The 18720-nt window shown below is 39.1% G+C and overlaps 1 protein-coding gene across 1 annotated transcript in view; it reads right to left on the bottom strand.

The window, feature by feature from the left end:
- mdga2a (MAM domain containing glycosylphosphatidylinositol anchor 2a) overlaps window positions 1-18720 on the bottom strand; it is a 652262-nt gene that overhangs the window by 66565 nt on the left and 566977 nt on the right. Inside the window, exon 13 of the mRNA XM_052017769.1 lies at window positions 10186-10209. Within this exon, the coding sequence (XP_051873729.1) occupies window positions 10186-10209 (24 nt within the window). The remainder of the gene's footprint in view (window positions 1-10185; window positions 10210-18720) is intronic.

The following is an 18720-nucleotide window of genomic DNA, read 5'->3' as shown; positions in this document are numbered from 1 at the left end:
CAGGGCAAGACTTGCAAGGTAAATGGTAGTGCCCTAGAGAGGGTTGTAGAACAGGGAGGTGAAGAAGGCGTTTGACATGCTTGCCTTCATTGGACAGGGCACTGAGTACAAGAGGTGGGAAGTCATGTTATAATTGTAGAAGTTGATGGAGAGACCAGACTTGAAGTATTGTGTGCAGTTCTGGTTGCCTAGCTATAGGAAAGATGTTGTTAAGCTGGAAAGGATGTAGAAAAGATTCACAAGGACGTTACCAGGACTGGAGGCCTTGAGTTACAAGTAGAGGCTGAATAGGCTGGGACTTTTTTCCCTGGAGCTTAGGAGGCTGAGGGGTGACCTCATATAGATGGTGGTGGGTATATGGAACAAGCTGCCAGAGGAAGCTGTAGAAGCAGGTACAATTACAATGTTCAGAAGACATTTAGACAGGTACTGTACATGGATAGAAAAGGTTTAGAGGGATATGGGCCAAACACATGCAAATGGTATTAGCTCGGACAAACATCTTGGACAGTACAGATGAGTTGGCTTAAGAGACTGTTTATACGCTGTATAACTCTATGACTGTATGATTTCATCTGATAAATTTGAAGCAGTTCTTTGAGGATATTAAAGAAAGAGGTAGCGTCGGGTCTCCTGAAGAACATTTAGGTGGATAAGACCCCAGAGCCTGATGGGATAGACCTCAGGTTATTGAGAGAGGCAAAAGATGAGATTACTGTGGCCTTGAGCAAGATCTTCGTGTCCTCTCTAGACACAGGCTAGGTCTCAGAGGACTGGCGAGTAGCTGATGTTGTTCCATTATTCAAGAAGGGAAATAGGGATAATCCTGGCAACTATAGCCGGGCAAGTCTCACGTCAGTGGAAGGGAATCTATTGGAGAAAATTCTTAGGGATAGGATTTATGAGCGTTTGGAAAACATGGCCTAATTAGGGACAGTCAGCATGACTTTGTGCGGGACAAGCCGTGTCTTACTACCTTCACTGAGGTTTTTGCGAAGGTTATGAAAGTAGATTGATGAAGGTAGAGCTGTGGATGGTGTCTACGTGGAGTTTAGTGAGGTGTTTGAGAAGGTCCCTCATGGGAGGCTCATTCAGAGGATTAAGATGCATGGGATCCACAGTGACTTGGCCGTTTAGATTCAGAATTGGCTTGCCCATAGAAGACCGAGAGTAGTGGTTGATGGGACTTATTCTAGCTGGAGGTCTGTGACTACAGGGATCCGTACTTGGACCTCTGCAGTTTGTGATATATATGAATGACCTGGATGAAAATGTGGATGGGTGGGTTAGTAAGTTCGCAGACAATATAAAAATTGGTGGTGTTGTGGATAGTGTAGAAGATTGCCAAAGGATACAGTGAGATATAGATCAGTTGCAGATATGGGTGGAGAAATGGCAGATGGAGTTTAATCCAGCCAAATGTGAGGTTTTGCACTTTGGGAGATCAAATGTAAAGGGACAGTACACTGTTGATGGCAAGACAGAGGGAACTTGGGGTCCAAATCCACAGCTCCCTGAAAGTGGCTACACAGGTTGATAGGGTGGTAAAGAAGGCGTCTGACATGCTTGCCTTTATTAGTTGTGGCATTCAAGAGTCATTAAGTTATGGTGCAGCTTTATAAAACTCTGGTTAGGCTGAATCTGGAGTATTGCATTGAATTCTGGTCGCCCCATTATGGAAGGATGTGGAGACTGTGAAGAGGGTGCAGAAGAGTTTTACCAGGATGCTGCCTGGATTAGAGGCCATGTGCTCTAAGGAGAGGTTGGACAAACTTGGGTTGTTTTCTCTGGAGCGGTGGAGGTTGAGAAGAAACCTTATATAAGTTTATAAGATCATGAGAGGCATAGATAGGCAGCCGGTATCTTTTCCCCAGAGTCAACGTGTCTAATACTAGAGGGCATGCATTTAAGGTGAGAGGGGGTAAATTGAAAGGAGACGTGCAGGACAAAGTCTTTTTTCTACATAGAGAGTTGTGGGTGCCTGGAGTGTGCTGCCTGGGATGGTAGTGGAGGTAGTGGGCAGGCACAGTAATGTAGCGGTTAGCATAACACTATTACAGCGCCATCGACCCGGGTTCAATTCGGGCCGCTGTCTGTGAGGAGTTTGTATGTTCTCCCCGTGACTGCATGGCTTTCCTCCGGGTGCTCTGGTTTCCTCCCACATTTCAAAGATGTACGGTTCAGGAAGTTGTGGGTGTGCTATGTTGGCGCCGGAAGCATGGCGACACTTGCGGGCTGCCCCCAGAACACTCTACGCAAAAGATACATTTCACTATGTGTTTCAATGTACATGTGACTAATAAAGATATCTTATAAATACAAGAGACAATAGGTTCTATATTGCAAAATTAATTTCACAAGACTTTAGTGAATTGCTGGATTGCCACTGATTGCTCATGATCCTAGGATTGGGAGCTGGTGTGAGCATGATGAATCCAGCAGCATTTAATTTTTGACAAGAACATGCCACGTTTGGAGCTCACAGTGTTCTTGATGTATCTTCCAGCAGCAAACCCAAACTAAACTTCTCAGAGGTATGGTAGCATAGCGGTTAAATTAGTAGATTATCAACCAGGCTTCCAGACCACTGATCCAGAGACACAAGTTCAGATGCCACCACGGCAACTGGGGAGTTTAAATTCAAATAATAAACAAATCTGGAATTAAAAAGCTAATCTCAGTAGCTATGAAACATCTGGATTATCAGGAAAAAAAAATCAGATTCACTGATGTCTTTTAGGGAAGGAAATTTGCCATCCCCTCACACTGTCTGTCCTATATGCAATTCCAGACCCACCAATGTGCTTGACTCGTAATTGTCTCCTCAGTTTGGGGACATTTGGGGTGGAACAACAAAATCCACAACTTGGATTGCCAGCTCCCAATCCAAGGATCATGAGCAGTTTGTGGCAATCCAACAATTCACTAAAGTCTTGTGAAATTAATTCTGCAATATAGAACCTAGAACAGTACAGCACAGGAACAGGCCCCTCAGTCCACGATGTTGTGCCTAGCTAATTAAACTAGTAATTAAATGCCAAACTAAACGAATCCCTTCGGCCCACACAATATCCATATCCCTCCATTCTCTGCACATTCATGCACCTACCTAAGAGCTTCTGAAATGCCTCTATCATATTTGCCTCCACTACCATCCGTGGCAGCGCATTCAAGGCATTGAGAAAAAAATTTTCAGGAAAGAGCCAGATTTAAAAATAGTTAACCAACAATTGAGCAGTTTAAGAATTTCATAAAACCTAGCAATATAATATTGCAATATAATTCCTTATAATACTGCACAATTTCATAAACAGCACAGAAACAGGCCCTTCAGCCCACCATGTCTGACTGACCATGATGCCAATCTAAACTCATCTCATCTGCCTGCACGAAGTCCATATCTGCTTATTCCCTGCCTGCTCATGTGCCTTTCTAAATGCCTCTTAAACATTGCTCTCATATCTGCTTTTACCACCTCCCCTGGCAGCAGGTTCCAGCCACCTACCACTCTCTGTGTAAAAAAAAACTTGCTTCATAAATCTCCTTCAAATTTCCCTATCTCACCTTTAACCTTTGCCCTCAATTATTTGACATTTCCACCTTGGGAAAAGACTATCTACCCCATCTACAACTCGGATTCTGCTTTGTTAACATCAACACATCTAATGAAATAAAAATTTCACGGTCAACTGGTCTAATACCTGATGTGTCTCAGTGTCAAATATTCTTTGCTGGTGTTATAACTGACTACAAAAGGAGCATTTCACTTTGTTAAAGATATCACAGAAATAGAAGTTCTTGCTGTAATGGACCCAATTGTTTTTACATTTTAGTCAGGAGCGGATCCTCATGAATTCAATGTCTTCTGTATGTTCACTTCAAACTGTCTCTTCAAAGCCATTGACGGCCACTTTCAACAAAGGGAAAAGTCAGATTGAAATGATGAAAATAAATCAAAGGTGGTATCCACATACCGGAGGCTCATTCTGTTCCTTAATGCAAATCCTTTAGAACTTGCCAGTTTTGTCATCCTTTCATCTATGGGCTTAATGGATATTGCAACTTAAAACGTAGTGTCTCTTGTGACTAAGTAGTACAGTCCAAAATTTGCATGCTCTATGACAGCTACTGCAGGTGCTTCTGTTATAATTAATTAGTTCAGAAGCTATATAGTTTTTACAGGCACTTTTCTCAAAGATATTGAAGTCAATTTATAAATCTAAAGAACTAGATTTGCAACAGATATACATCACTTTTATGAATTTAGTAGTTACATTGTCGTATCATTCCACCATTTATTATGCTATTTGAGTTAACAGTTCTGCACCTTGATTACACTAGAAAGTAGATGGATTTAATACAAACAATTCCTTATAATACTGCACAATTTCCAGTCTGTGCTTATTTTAAAAACCTCAGTGTTTTGTAACCTGTGTGTATTTTTCCTAAAAATACATTTCAGAAATGTAATTTCTTTTACTATAAATGTGATGTGAATACAAACAAAGTAAGTGCAACAAAGCCTGACCTCTCATTAAATAACCTCTAAAAATCTTGACTGGACCAATGTGCAAGCTGCAAAAATCATGTCCTGATAAGTGATAGTTGCTAAAAAAAAACAATTTAGTAAATGCTAACTTTCATTGACATCTCTGTGTATAAGACAAACACTTAAAATATTTCTCCCTGGGATGTGAAGAGCAGCATGTAAGCCTTTGCATTCAATTTTCTGTAAAAATATTTAGCACTTATGTTAGTGAGATAGATTTGTTTTCTCCACATAAATATTGCAAGTCTAATTAGTGCGGAGATGTTTTTAGCAATGGTGCTGTGCAGCACTAATATCCCAACCACATCTCACTAATGTAGAAAATGGACATTATAGTGCATGTACAGTCCATAAATAACTGTCAGTAGAGAATTAAGAAGGACATACTGCAGGACAATGAAGAGGCAGTTGTGTCAATTCACCCAAAAAGTCAAAATATTACCACTCTAGAATAGAAAATTCTATTTCTCCTTCATAAATTATTGCAAAGTTGGAAACAAACAGAAGTTAATTATGCTAATACATTTTTGTTTTAATTATGCCAAAATATAAGTAGACAGCTTTTTTACTTTTAAAGCTGTATCCTCATTAGTTTCAAAGGAAAAGTGTTCAATTATGTGTACTAAAGAATAATTTCCATTTCAAGTGGGTGACGATTTATAATCCATATAAATGAAGTTATAATTAAGCTTAATTTACATAATCCAATTCTATTTGTGAGGTAAAATCTGATATTGCTAATTTAAACTAGTTTGCTTAGACAGATCCATAAAAATGAGCAATTACATCAAGTTTAACAAATTATGTAGCAACAATATGCCCTCTCCCTGCCCCTCCACCCATCTCATCCCTGAGATCTGGCCGCATTTTACATCACTTCCTCCATCCAAATTAATGCAATGGTGCTACGGCCTTTATTATTGAGGCACTCCTTATTCTGGTGCTCCTCCCTCTGACATCTCATCATTTTAGTTCCCTCCTGCTTTTTCTTTAAGTTCTGAATTTATCCCATCCTGAATTTCTATTCTGTGCAGAGCCACTCCTCGCGATTACCATATTCATCCAAATGTACAATAGCTTTGTTCCTCTGATATGATCTCCCTCTTATTCAACCAATCCTCTTCTCAGACTGCATTCACAATCACGATCACAGATAACACCATCGCTGGAAACTTGCTCATGCCTTTCCCCTTACCTCTTTCCTTCTGCGTCCACTCTAGAAGACTGCTCACCTAACTTAATTAAGTTTGCTCTTTGAAAATGGAACCCCCCCCCCCCCCAGGATTTAAACTCACTACTAATCTTTTTGCAGTTGTTATCCTACTCAACCATTCGTTTAGATGACACCATCTTTGTTAATGCCCTTAAGCATGTACATGATGATTGTCCCCAGTTTGAATCCTAACTCTATATTCAAAATAAAATATGCTGATTTCAGCGTGTTCAGTGTTAATCTGATATATCCATCAATCACCTGGATGGCATCAAAAACTATTGGACATCACGGTTCTCTGCTTACTAAACTCATTCCCTACTTGAGGGACAAATGGATGATTATAGCAGTGATAACTTTCATCTTGGGTCCACTGGGTCCCCTGAAATTCTTGATCTCTCCACCCACTGCTCCAAAAACAAATGGGGATCCTCAAGCTTCTTTGTCACTGAGATTGAGACCATCTCTTCAATTATCCTATGCTTCATCCTCTCTACTCCCTGCCTGAAGTTATATTTTCTAAGATTCAGTTCCTCTTCACCCAATTTCTCTCACTGCCCGCAGTCAAACCAGGATTATAAACGGTTCCTGGCCCTCCCTTTCAAAACTGCCACCATTATCCCATTCTTTTGAAAGCTTACACTCAATGCCTCTGTCGTTGCAAACTAGTATCCAGCTCCAAACTCTCCTCACCGAATTCCTTGAACCTTTAACAAATTTCAAGCAAATCAATAATTGAATCTCTCCATTCAGACTTCCATCTTTACAGAATCTCCAGTAATGGCCTCTCAGGGCACACTCAGCGTTATTACTGGGGCCCCCTCAAGTGCTCTCCTACCATATTTCACTGGTGCCTCGAGGCAAAAATATGCAAAGACCTGGGGTCACCTTCCACAGATGTGGCACTAGCAGCCAGCTCTACCTCTTCCACTACTAACATTCACCATCTCTCTGCTGTCCAACTGCTTGCCTGTCATCCAACCAGTCTTAGACAAGCTGTAATTTCTTCCATCTAAATCACTGAGAAGCAATTGATGCCATCACATCAGCCTTCAACAGGAATTCCATTATTCCTTTCCCTCCAGAGGCTTAGTACAAGTTGAATCAAGTGAACTCATTCAACCCTGAGAGCAGAGCTTCAAATCTTATATTCTCTTTATATATAAAGAACATCCACTTCTAGTTCTATAAGCTTTCCGGCCTTCAACCCCTATTTCAGCTTACCTCCTGCTATAAATCTTTTCCAAGCCATTGTCACCTCTTGATTCAATGATTGCCTTGGTTTCTTGACCTCCCTTTAAGAACATTGCGTGTCCACATATCACTGAGCAAGGTCCAAGGTCCACAAGCATAACTTAAGCCATATTTTTCATCGAGTCACCTTAGTAAATTTCACCTGTTCCAAAACGCTACCTTCCAAACCCCCATCACCCCATGCTCGTAGAACTACATCAACTTCCTTTGTAAAATTATCAATCCATTGACATCACTTTATGGCTTCTCAGGGCTTATCCTCCATTTTTAATGATTACTGCTGTGAAGTGGCTTGAGATATTCTTTGTACTTTCGAGGTACTATTAAAATGCAAGCTGTTTTATTTATCAGCTGTACTGTGAATGTGATTTAGCATCTTAATTCATTGTGTACCCTATTAATAAATTTTAAATATTAGTATAATAACTTCATGCCCATTTTATCTTTCAAAACCTTGACCACACTAAAATTCAGGAGACATTACACATTGAGTGAACCAGTTCACAACTATAACTTGACCCTTTATCAATATAACTCTTTAACAGTTCATTAGTCACTAATTAAACTGTTCAAGTTGGTATTAATATCTTGATGCCATTCTTCTCATTGGAAATAGAACAACATTTTGTTCCAAGTTCAATTAATAATACTGTCATTATATCTTAATACCTTGCCAACACTTTGATAACTGTACATCAGTGCAATTAACTGTATAATGACATTTTAATTTAATATGATTGAATAAGATATTACTGCATTTACTGATACATGATGGACATTATGTATGGTCTACATTATGGTTAATGAATATAACAAACTATCACTGCTGTGATTTTTAACCTACCTAAAGCAAATGTGTATTTCTGATGTTTTGAAAAAGCAGTACCACAATATTCTAATTGTTTCATGATGATATTTTCAATGTCATCTCCATCTGTATCTTTCACCATCTCTATGCATATTTCTCCCTATAGATTTTTTATCTCTATCTTAACTGTATCTATCCATCTAACTCGTATGATATCTCACTATATCTCTCCATACATATTACACTGGCACTTAAAAGCATCCATTCTAAAACCATCTTTTGCTGACCTCCTGATCCCTGCTACAGTTGTTCTATGCAACAGTGTGCAATTTGCTTGAGAAGAACTACATCTTGTTCTGATATATCTGCACTGCCTTTGATGTAAATTCTGTCTGATTTTTGCTATTGAGCCCAAGCAGTGTTCAAAGATCCATTACAAGTGACCTCCCTGAAGGAAGGCCAGGGATGTCTGTCTCACACAGGAGAAGCCTGGATTTCATTCCTGAAACACTGTGTGAAAACCTTAGCTGTAATTAAGCTTCGGCTTCTGTAATTAAGCTGGTTAATATCTGACCAAACTGGGTCTTTCTCCATTATTAATAATGAATTATCACTGACAGGAACATTGCACATTTGGAATTACCAGTACACATTTATTACAACAGTTAATGTCCATTGTGATTATTAGACTCATCAATATGTTTAAACAATATACAGACTTCCTGAGCACATAGGGTATTAAGCAAGTTTCACTTGCAGAATAAATTAACTGTGTTAGTGCTTTGTGGGTGTATTCTACTCACAAAAAAACAATTAATATTTTCAGATTAGCTAAAATTTAGTTCATTGAAAAAAGCATCTGATCATGTTGTTGAATACATATTGTCAATGTTGAAACCACTTGGTGCAATTTTCTCTACATCTGCTGGTTATACCTATGCGAATTATGTTTGTTCGATTTCAACATTTTCTGTTGTTCTTCATTTCATAATTCCCACTTCAATTTTTCTTTCAATTAAAGCACCTCACCAAACATTAAATTCACTCCTTCACAGACATGAACAGTCTCGACTACAATTATGAAAAGGTGTTAGAATTAACAAAAAATATAAACAGGAGTTGTCTGAGAAACTGGATTTCTATTGACTTTGCCAATTCATAAGCATTTCTCATCTTTGCCTGCGAAGTATGTATACCAGCTCCATGTTCCTATTTATTTTGTCTCATGACACAATCATAAAGATACCAGGACTAACCTGCTGCAGGTTCCCCTGCATAACTGTGGGAATTACAGCACATCTGTGCTCCGCCGCTGACTCCATCAGGAGTGCAATGTGAGACTGTCACTGAAAAATTGACAACAAAGCTCTGCCAGCAAGAATGGGACTTCCCCATTCATATGGGAGCCCCAATTTCCTAACACTACAGTGTGAAAGAAGTAAATGCCAGAGGACTGACGGGGTTGTCAGCATTTTCAAGCAGGTTCCCAACCAATACTATTATTAAATTTTATATTGGACTCTGCTAACAACAGAAGCTTATACTTTATTTGATTTAGCCCAGGGATCCGTAATGCACACATTTCTCTCCTGCTCAACAGATTCCCTGAACAAACACTGCACAGGATAGGCATTAATGCAAAATACTCTACATTTACTAACAGTAAGTACTACCCACCGGGTGTTTCCCCATTGTACCAAGGTCAACTGGGTCTCTTTTACTCCACACAAGGTTCTAAAATGACTGTAAATCTTGTGTTGATTACAAACATGTGGACAGTTTCTCCAGTGGATCAATAATACAGAGCTGGATGAGCAATGGTCCTAACAATGTCCCTGTAGCACTCTAGTAGCAAGTGGCTCCAAGCAAGGGCACTGCATTGACAACTAACTGCTGACTATGAGAATGCATCCAATTCTGTATCTAACTCTTAATCTGTTCTCCAATCCCAAAAGACTCAACCTGCTGTTTATGGCAGTCAGTCTTCGATAATAATTATTTTTAACCTAGAACAAAGCAGCTGCTTCAGGGTATTGGGCTCAGAAGTCTGAAAAGGCTTGAACTGTCTCATAAAGAAAACAAATCGTGAGAGAGAACAGATCTTCAAGACATTTTTATACTAGGAGGTAATAAAACAAAATTTTTCACGTCATCTGATGTTACTATTCTGCAAACTGCTGGAGTCCATGCACATGAAGGTGAAGACATTTTTGTTTCCAAAAATCATATTTTATAAACACAAAGTGACATGTACCCAATTCAAACAACAGTGAACACTGTAGGCTTAATTGTCCAGCCAGAAAACTCACCAATCAAATGTAACAGAATGGTTTTGCCATAGAAAAAAAATACAGAACTTACCCAAATGTGGATTTGTCATAGGAGCTGTAAAAAAGTAAAAAGGTAGCATGAATCCTTCTTATGTTATCACATGATATTCAATCCTCTAAAAATATTTCTCCCTACTCCATTTTCTCATTCCTTGTAATTTTTTTTGCTATCACTTCATGTCAAACCAAGCCAAAGATATTTTGGCACATTATTCAATTGCAATTATCTCCCCTCAAGCTCACCATTGCAATACAGTCATTACATCTAATGAACATTTTACTTCAGGACCAAAATCTTTAGTATTTAATTTAGGAAATAGAATGTAGCTACTATGATCAATTTTTCATATAACATAAAAAGGAGGTATTTGGGGCTTTTTGTCTTTAATCCAACATATTTTTGGTTTTCATACTTCCACATACTAAGAGCCAAAGTTTTATATGTCTTAGAGATTCTTTTGCATCTACTCAGAGAAACTCATATTGCATTCTCAAATCAAAAAGGGAGCATCTTCCATTTTAGTTTTTCAGTATTAGTTCTATATCATGCTTCCACATAATCCTTCCTGGTTATGGAAGCAGCAGAACAGGAATGCATTGAACTATGTTCATAAAATATATCCATCACTAAGGACCCTCACCATCCGGGACATGCCCTCTTCTTGTTACTACCATCAGGGAGGAGGAGGTACAGGAGCCTGAAGACTCTCTCTCAATGATTTCAGGAACAGCTTCTTCCCCTCCACCATCAGATTTCTGAATGGTCCATGACCCCATGAACACTACTGCATTATTCCTTTTTTTTGCACTGTTTATTTATTTTTGTAATTCATAGTAATTTTATGTCTTTGCACTGTAGTGCTGTCACAAAACAACAAATTTCATGTCATATAAGTCACTGCTATAAATCTGATTCTGATTCTTTATCCTTAAATAGAGACATTTATTAAACTGCAGAAGAATTGGACACTGGCACATCCACTCATTTCCACATCACTTGTTAAATCTGGTTGGCTCCCTATGTGGGGAAAACTAATAAGTTGGAATAGTAAAATATCATATCATTAATTCTGTTGAGAAGCAGTTATTTTCATTTTCTCACCATCCACGGAAGCAGTGGCCTGATTACCTTTGTTCTAGAGCTACAGATTTTTTATTTGAAAAAGACAGGTTGATAAATACTTTCGAAAAAGTGACTAACAATAACAGTCTGCTCAATTAAAAAACAGCAACAACGAAGCACCTATTTGAACAAATCCCTGAAGTATTTAGAAGCAATAGTTTAGGCTACACTCAGACATAAGTCTCGGACAAACCAATTCACTATTGCAACAAAACCATCATTCAAAATCATTTCTAATTATTTGTGTGCAGTGACACTTGCAAAGAAGTTGTTGTCATACCAAATACTGTAAAGAAATCACAGTGTCCTAACCAAAATTATTCTCTCATTCATGGTAATTAAAATAGAATGATTTACCTTGTAATTTATCTCATTGCTACACCAATTTGCAATGTGAAAATGGCTGTCACATTCACTTAAGTTTCAATAGGGACTGCATTTCAAAGTAAATAATTCTACATGAAATGAATATACAATCTGGAATCAATACCTTTGAAACATGTATGAAGTTTATAGGTTTTCACTGACCCTGTTGACTAAATCAGCCTAAAGGCTTGTTGGTACATAGATGGGTAGGGAAGAAAGAATTACCTCATTTTGGCTATCTAGAGGATCATTTGACAGACAAAGATTAGGATAAAAAGCCTAGAAAATAATTGCTGCTTCCACTTATCTTCTTGGTGTTTATAGATTTGAGTTCAGGAAACAAAATATTGAAATTTGTTGACAACAGAAAAATTGAAGGTGTATAAAAGAATTCAGGAAGATACTGATAAGTTAAAGAATGCCAGTTATGTAGTAAATCCTATTCTGAATGGAGATATTTCAGTTAATAGTGGAAAGCTGGGGTTAGCAGCACCCATTAGTTGGTACTGCATATGTCATTTCATGCCTTGTGTGGGTCAGCAGAAAATGCAGGGGATGACTACTACATGAGTACCACTTCCAATACAAACAGCGTAACATTATCATGCATCATGATCCATACACTAAATTTTGGGGGAATCCACTTTAGTCATAATATGTTTAGTAAGGAAAATAAGAAACGCAAGACTGATCTTGATGAAAAGACACTGAAAAGATGAGCAGGTCAATGAAACCAAAAGGAGACTAATAATATCTTGGATTATGTAAATAAACTCATTGTGCATAAGAGTAAAGAAGCAAGTCACATTTGGAGAACCATATGTAGGCTTGTATTTCCCTTTAAGGCCAAAGAGAGTGCTTAAACACAGACTGAGCAAAGCAATATGAAAGATAGGAAATAGAACAAGGAAAAGAAGTATGTGGAGGATTTCTACTAGAACAGAGAAGGTTAAGAGGAGATTAAATATTATTTTTTTTCATGAAGGGTTTTTGATAGACTGAGTGGTTACAATGTATTTCTGATCTAGAATCAGCAATGACGGGCTCCTGATTTAAATCATTGAGATAGGTTTGAGTAACACCCACAGATGCTGCTTGATGCACTGAGTTCCTCCAGCAGTTTGTTTGTTGCTCCAGATTCCAGCATCTGCAGTCTCTTGTTCCTCTAGGTTTGGGTAAATTTAATTACTGAAAGATATGCAATACTTTGCCACAGTGATGGAGCAAAGACTATTGGTTCTGTTTGGAGAGGAATCAATAAATATTTTTAAGTTGTGGAAAATACATGACTACAGGATGACAGCATGATGGCTAGGATTGTCTTTAAATCACTTTGGCAAGCTCTGGCACACATAGGAAGAACAGACCAGCCTTTTTCAGTCATAATAAGCTTCTGTGCTTCTACAACATGTGATCAGGTACTTCAGAAATTTTCTAGAAGAGTCATTGGTTATTGACTAATTAATTGGTGGATCAATCACACATCATATATCTAAAAGGAGAAACTGGATATCATGAGGCTCTAGTGGTTATATTTCTGGTATTGGTATTGGTATTGGTTTATTATTGTCACTTGTACCAAGGTACAGTGAAAAGCTTGTCTTACAAACCGATCATACAGGTCAATTCATTACACACTGCAGTTACGTTGAGTTCGCACAAAGTGCATTGATGTAGTACAGGTAAAAACAGTAACAGTACAGAGTAAAGTGTCACAGCTACAGAGAAAGTGCAGTGCAATAAGGTGCAAGGTCACAACAAGGTAAATCGTGAGGTCATAGTCCATCTCATTGTATAAAGGAACCGTTCAATAGTCTTATCACAGTGGGGTAGAAGCTGTCCTAAGTCTGGTGGTACGTGCTCTCAGGCACCTGTATCTTTTACCCGATGGAAGAGGAGAGAAGAGATAATGTCCCGGGTGGGTGGGGTCTTTGATTATGCTGGCTGCTTCACCAAGACAACGAGAGGTAAAGACAGAGTCCAAGGAGGGGAGGCTGGTGTCCGTGATGCGCTGGGCTGTGTCCACAACTCTCTGCAGTTTCTTGTGGTCCTGGGCAGAGCAGTTGCCGTACCAAGCCGTGATACATCCAGATAGGATGCTTTCTATGGTGCATCGGTAAAAGTTGGTGAGAGTCAAAGGGGACAAACCGAATTTTTTTAGCCTCCTGAGGAAGTAGAGGCACTGGTGAGCTTTCTTGGCCGTGATTTGACCAGGACAGGCTGTTGATGATGTTCACTCCCAGGAACTTGAAGCTCTGTTTGTGACTTCACCTTCATTCACTGTGCCTTGTAAATAACTGAAATTACTAATCTTGTCATATATAAAGAATGCCTACAGTTTTCATAGAATACAAGACATTACCTTTATCAATGAATTTGTTATGCATCTTTATTTATTTTGCACACTTAACTCATTGTTAAGCATAATAAAATTAAGGTTAATAAATGCCAGACATGGAGACAAAGTAGAGAGAGAGAGAAAGAAAGAGAGAGAGAGAAAGAGAGAGAAAGAAAGAAAGAGAGAGAAAGAAAGAAAGAGAGAGAGAAAGAGAGAAAGAAGGAAAGAGACGGATACAGAAACATAATCAATGTCTGACAGAAGCTGACAGGAAACAGAGGTGTTGGAACAAACAGTAGCTGGTTATCAGTGTGGGCATTAATATCAGCCTGGGCTCCTGCTTACAAATGGAATAGAAATTCACAGATGGCCTTGAGGACAGATTGCCAATTCCGAATCTTACTGACATTTACTGAATAATTATCTCTGGACAATGTAGCAGAGAATAGTAACACCTATAGAGCCATTCCATAGCAGGAGCAAGCACCTTCAGGACAGAGTACAATTGAGGGCAGGGAAATAAAAAATTGAAGCGATCTCCATTCCTATGTTTGAAAGAGGAGTTGCTTAAATTGTTAGCAATTGCAAGGCTGGTTACAGTAACACAGGCTACACCTGATGCATGCCACCCTGCTGAAAGAAATAGGTTTGCTGGGACTGATACTGCATTTCAAGAGATTCAAAGATTGTTTTGTCTCCTTTGTGACATCTTGCGATGGTTCAATAACTTATTGTTATAAAAATCATGTTCAAATCACACACCTAATTTGTAAACTGGTGAACTCTGGAGGTTATCAGAGATGCCCAGGCAGGAGCCAGACAGGGGAAACAAAATGCCCATCAATCCAATTCCGTGGTCCCTATAGAAGTGGCGGTGAGACAATAATGTCTTTGTATTGTCACAAATCAGCATCAAAGGAAACACACTGTCATGATTCAGTGTTAAAAACTATTTTATTAATCACTACTTATGATAATAAGAAAAATAAAAGTAAAAACGTTAGTATGTTAGAAGTAAAAATGTTAAACCTTGAACATTAACCCCAAAAACTAAACTCTTCGTGTGTGTGTGGCAAAGTCCCAAACTCCAAGTCCAGGAATGGTTCTTAAAGTTCAGTTCCGTAAGCCATAAGGGGAAACATGAGCAAAGGCTTCTTCAACAACCACCGTTGTCTGAAGATAAGACGTAGATGTAGAAAACATAGAGAGAGTAATTACGAAATCCAAATGTTCCACGATGGAACCCAAACGACACTTCAGTGTTTACTCGGTAGTGACTTCCTCACCCCGAAAAGCATCTGACTCGTGGTCGTCCACACAAATACCTGTTTCCTTCTACAGGTCAGCAACAAAGTGAACTCCACCGGATTACTTCCAATTTTCATTCGTGGATTGCAGTAACAGACACAGTTATTGTTTCTCATCCATTGATAGAGAAACTAGCAGGCTGGTGTCTCTCTCCCTTTTTCTCTCTCTCTCTCTCCCTCTTCGACTTCAACTGACTTCTTCAACAACGTCATTACGTCCTTTATCTTCTGTTGACGTAAGCACACCACACACACACACAGACACAGACACACACACACACACACTAACTCTATCTTAAAGGGACATTCACTGAGTCCGTAACAGTATTGTGGGTGGTGTTGCAGAGAACATGCAGGCCAGTTTGTAGAAAATCTTGTGTGAAGGTCCAGCTGCTGACTGAGCCCCTTCCCAGAAGGCAGCCAGCTTCAGTCTGCTTGCTGCTTGTGCCAAGCACTGCACTGCTGCCCTGAAGTCTGTCTGAGCCTGAAAATACTGACAAAGAGAGATGGATGGAAAAAGCAAGAGAGCCAGGCAGACTGAAAAACAAGAAGGGTGGCAGCAACTTAGGGGAATATCAGCCAGACATGGAGAGAAAATAGAGAGAGTGCAAAAGAAAGAGAAAGGGAGACATGGATTCAGGAAGTAAAACAATAGTTTAAGTAAAGAGGCAGGTAGACAAGAAACACACACACACACACACACACACACACACACACACACACACACACACATACACAGTCATAGATATATACTTCTTTCATAATAATTACTGCAGAGCAGCTTAAAGCTTGCCTATCCTAATTGGGCATAAACTCCTGGCTTCCTAAATGGGTCATTGAGACTTTTTAAATGGTCATTTGACAAATATGTTGTTGCCCAATGTTCAAGCCTGCTATCACATAGCAATTCCATAAAGCTAGCACAAAGACATTTTGCCTCAAAATACATTCCCAGTCATTAGCAGCAAATGCTCTATATAGTGGTGTCGGTGCATTATATCCTGCATCCAGAACTCATTCCATTGATTAGAGTCGATCAATTTCTAGACTTTACACTTTAGTGTTTGCTTCAGTCATTTATAATGACATTGGATTAGGATTTCAGAATTAACTAGCAACTAAGAAGTTTACAAAACTTCAATGTTAATAACTTGGACTGTCCCCAATAATAAGAAAAAGTTGCTTTTGTAGTCTGTTTTTCTGATCGCAATCATTGTGTGAATGTGAACATTACTATAACTTCTGAAATTGCTTAAGGAGTAATGGCAACGCCCTGTCATTAGCATAAATATTGGCAATTCAGTCCAATTCTACATAGGGTATAGAATCAAAAATTATAATATTCATCTTAATAAACCATCTCCTCTTGTGGTCAAAACATTCAGATAATGTTGCCACTAATTTCCCAGATGTTGTCAATGCAAATTTTAATCTATTAATTATTTTATTACTTTGTACTGAGCATGCCATTGTTCTCAGCTGTGTTACTATTATAAATAATAATTTTCCTGCAAACAGTGCACGATACCTGCTGTATCTCTTGAGAAATAACAGCACCAACATCAAAGTATAATGTATTTCCTTCTCTCCCATCCAGTAATGAGCCACTTTCTCTCATTAAAAAAAAGTTTAGTGTTCATAAAAGGCAAATTTCTCTAGTGTAGCTGTTTAAAACTAGAAACTCCCCCAAAAGTGCTACATAATCCACAATTAGCTAAGCAGGTTCTGGAGTTAAAGATTGTTTGAAAGAACCTCAAAAGACTGTGAGCTAGGCATTGGTTTTTGAGAGCTTCAAGCAGTTTACACAAGTGATTACTGCCACCCAAAAGGGCAGTCATGCAGGCCAGATGGAACTTATTTTGAAAAGCAAAAACTGCAGGTGCAAAAAATCTGAAATGAAACAGAAAATATTGGAGATAATCAACAGGTCAGGCAGCGTCTGTGGAGTGAGGAACAGAGTTAACGTTTCAGGTCAATGACCTCTTATCAGAAAGGAACCAATGGAGACTATTGTCAGAGCTTTTACTTATTCATTGATCCAACCATGACCTCTGTATATTGCTAAGACCATGTCATATACTAATAAAGCAATATTTCTGTGTTTATTGGCATCGGTCAAGCTTACCTTATATAATTTGAATAAATCATTCAGTGCACACTTAAGGTAATGTGATAATCCTTTGTTATGAATGTAAACCCCCTCCCAATGCAAGGAATTAAGATGGATAAAATCACCTGAAACTTGGAGTCTGAAGGTTAAGATAAATCTTAGGATAATATCATGTAATTATTCTGCCAGATGGGTAAAATGACACTTGGCTCAGTGGAAGTTATGGGTCAGGAGGTTGTGGGATCAAGTTCCTCTCCAGGGCTTCAGCAGACAATTTTTGCTGGGACTCCAGTGCTGGTTGGAAGGAGTCCTGCACCATCAGAGGTGATGCCTCTCGGGTAATATGTTAAACTGAAGTCTTCCCTGTCTTCTCAGGTGGATGTAAAAGATCCTAAGCCAGTTTCGAAAACCTCCAACCAACATCACTAAAACAACTTACAGTATCTGCTGAATATTTCATTACAGTTTGCGGGATCTTGCTGTGTCATGAGGTGCACTCCAATACAGGTAATACTGTGTTTTACTGGCTGTAATGTGTTTTTGGATGGCCTGAAGTAATGAAAGCCACTATGAGGAAGAACTGTCTTTATTTGTGATGCACATAAAAAGAACAATCGTGAGCACTTATCTTAACAAATGCCAACTCTCTATTGCCGGGAGATTGAAGATGCTTGTTCAGGTGTGTTAAACAGTTGGTCCACAGTGGGCTGATAAAGACTTTATGTGTGAGCCAACTTAATGTGCTGGGAAATTCACTAATACAGCAAGCTCCAAGGCTGAGTGAGAAAAGGTCTTTCCTTTTCATGCTCAACATTCAGACTGTGCAAAGGAAACTCGGCAAGTTGACTCATGAGGCTGAGAGGGTGGAGTCTAAGTAAGTGAGAGGCCAGGAGGAGTGGAGGCAGGAATTGTGAGGCAATGTCACAGAGTGGAAGGGAGATCGGGGGCTTGTATTGTTAGTGCAATCTGTAGATGTGTCAGGCCTAATTATGAGGGGAAGGGTCAAGATTAGCGGCTGGGAAGCTGGTCATAGGTGGACAGGGTGACGTGGATGGGTAGAGGGGTTGAGGTTGATTGTAGTTGGAGGGGTTGAGGGACTGAGGTTGGTAATGGAAGGGTCGGGTCTGATCACAGTGGAGGGGTCCAGATCGGTGGGTGAATGGTTTGTCTGGTGTCAGTAAAGAGGTCAGATTTGGAGGTCGACAGAGGTGTCAGGGCAAGGACAAACCGCATGGGATTGTATAGCTGTGTCCCCATTTTCCATTACATTTATTTTTCAGTAAAACTGGAGTGGGTGGAGAATATAAACATGATGCCGCTTA

This window comes from Pristis pectinata, chromosome 1 (assembly GCF_009764475.1).
Source record: "Pristis pectinata isolate sPriPec2 chromosome 1, sPriPec2.1.pri, whole genome shotgun sequence".
Taxonomy (NCBI): domain Eukaryota; kingdom Metazoa; phylum Chordata; class Chondrichthyes; order Rhinopristiformes; family Pristidae; genus Pristis; species Pristis pectinata.
Note: the sequence above shows the minus strand (reverse complement) of the source record. Positions and strands in the feature narration are given on the sequence as shown.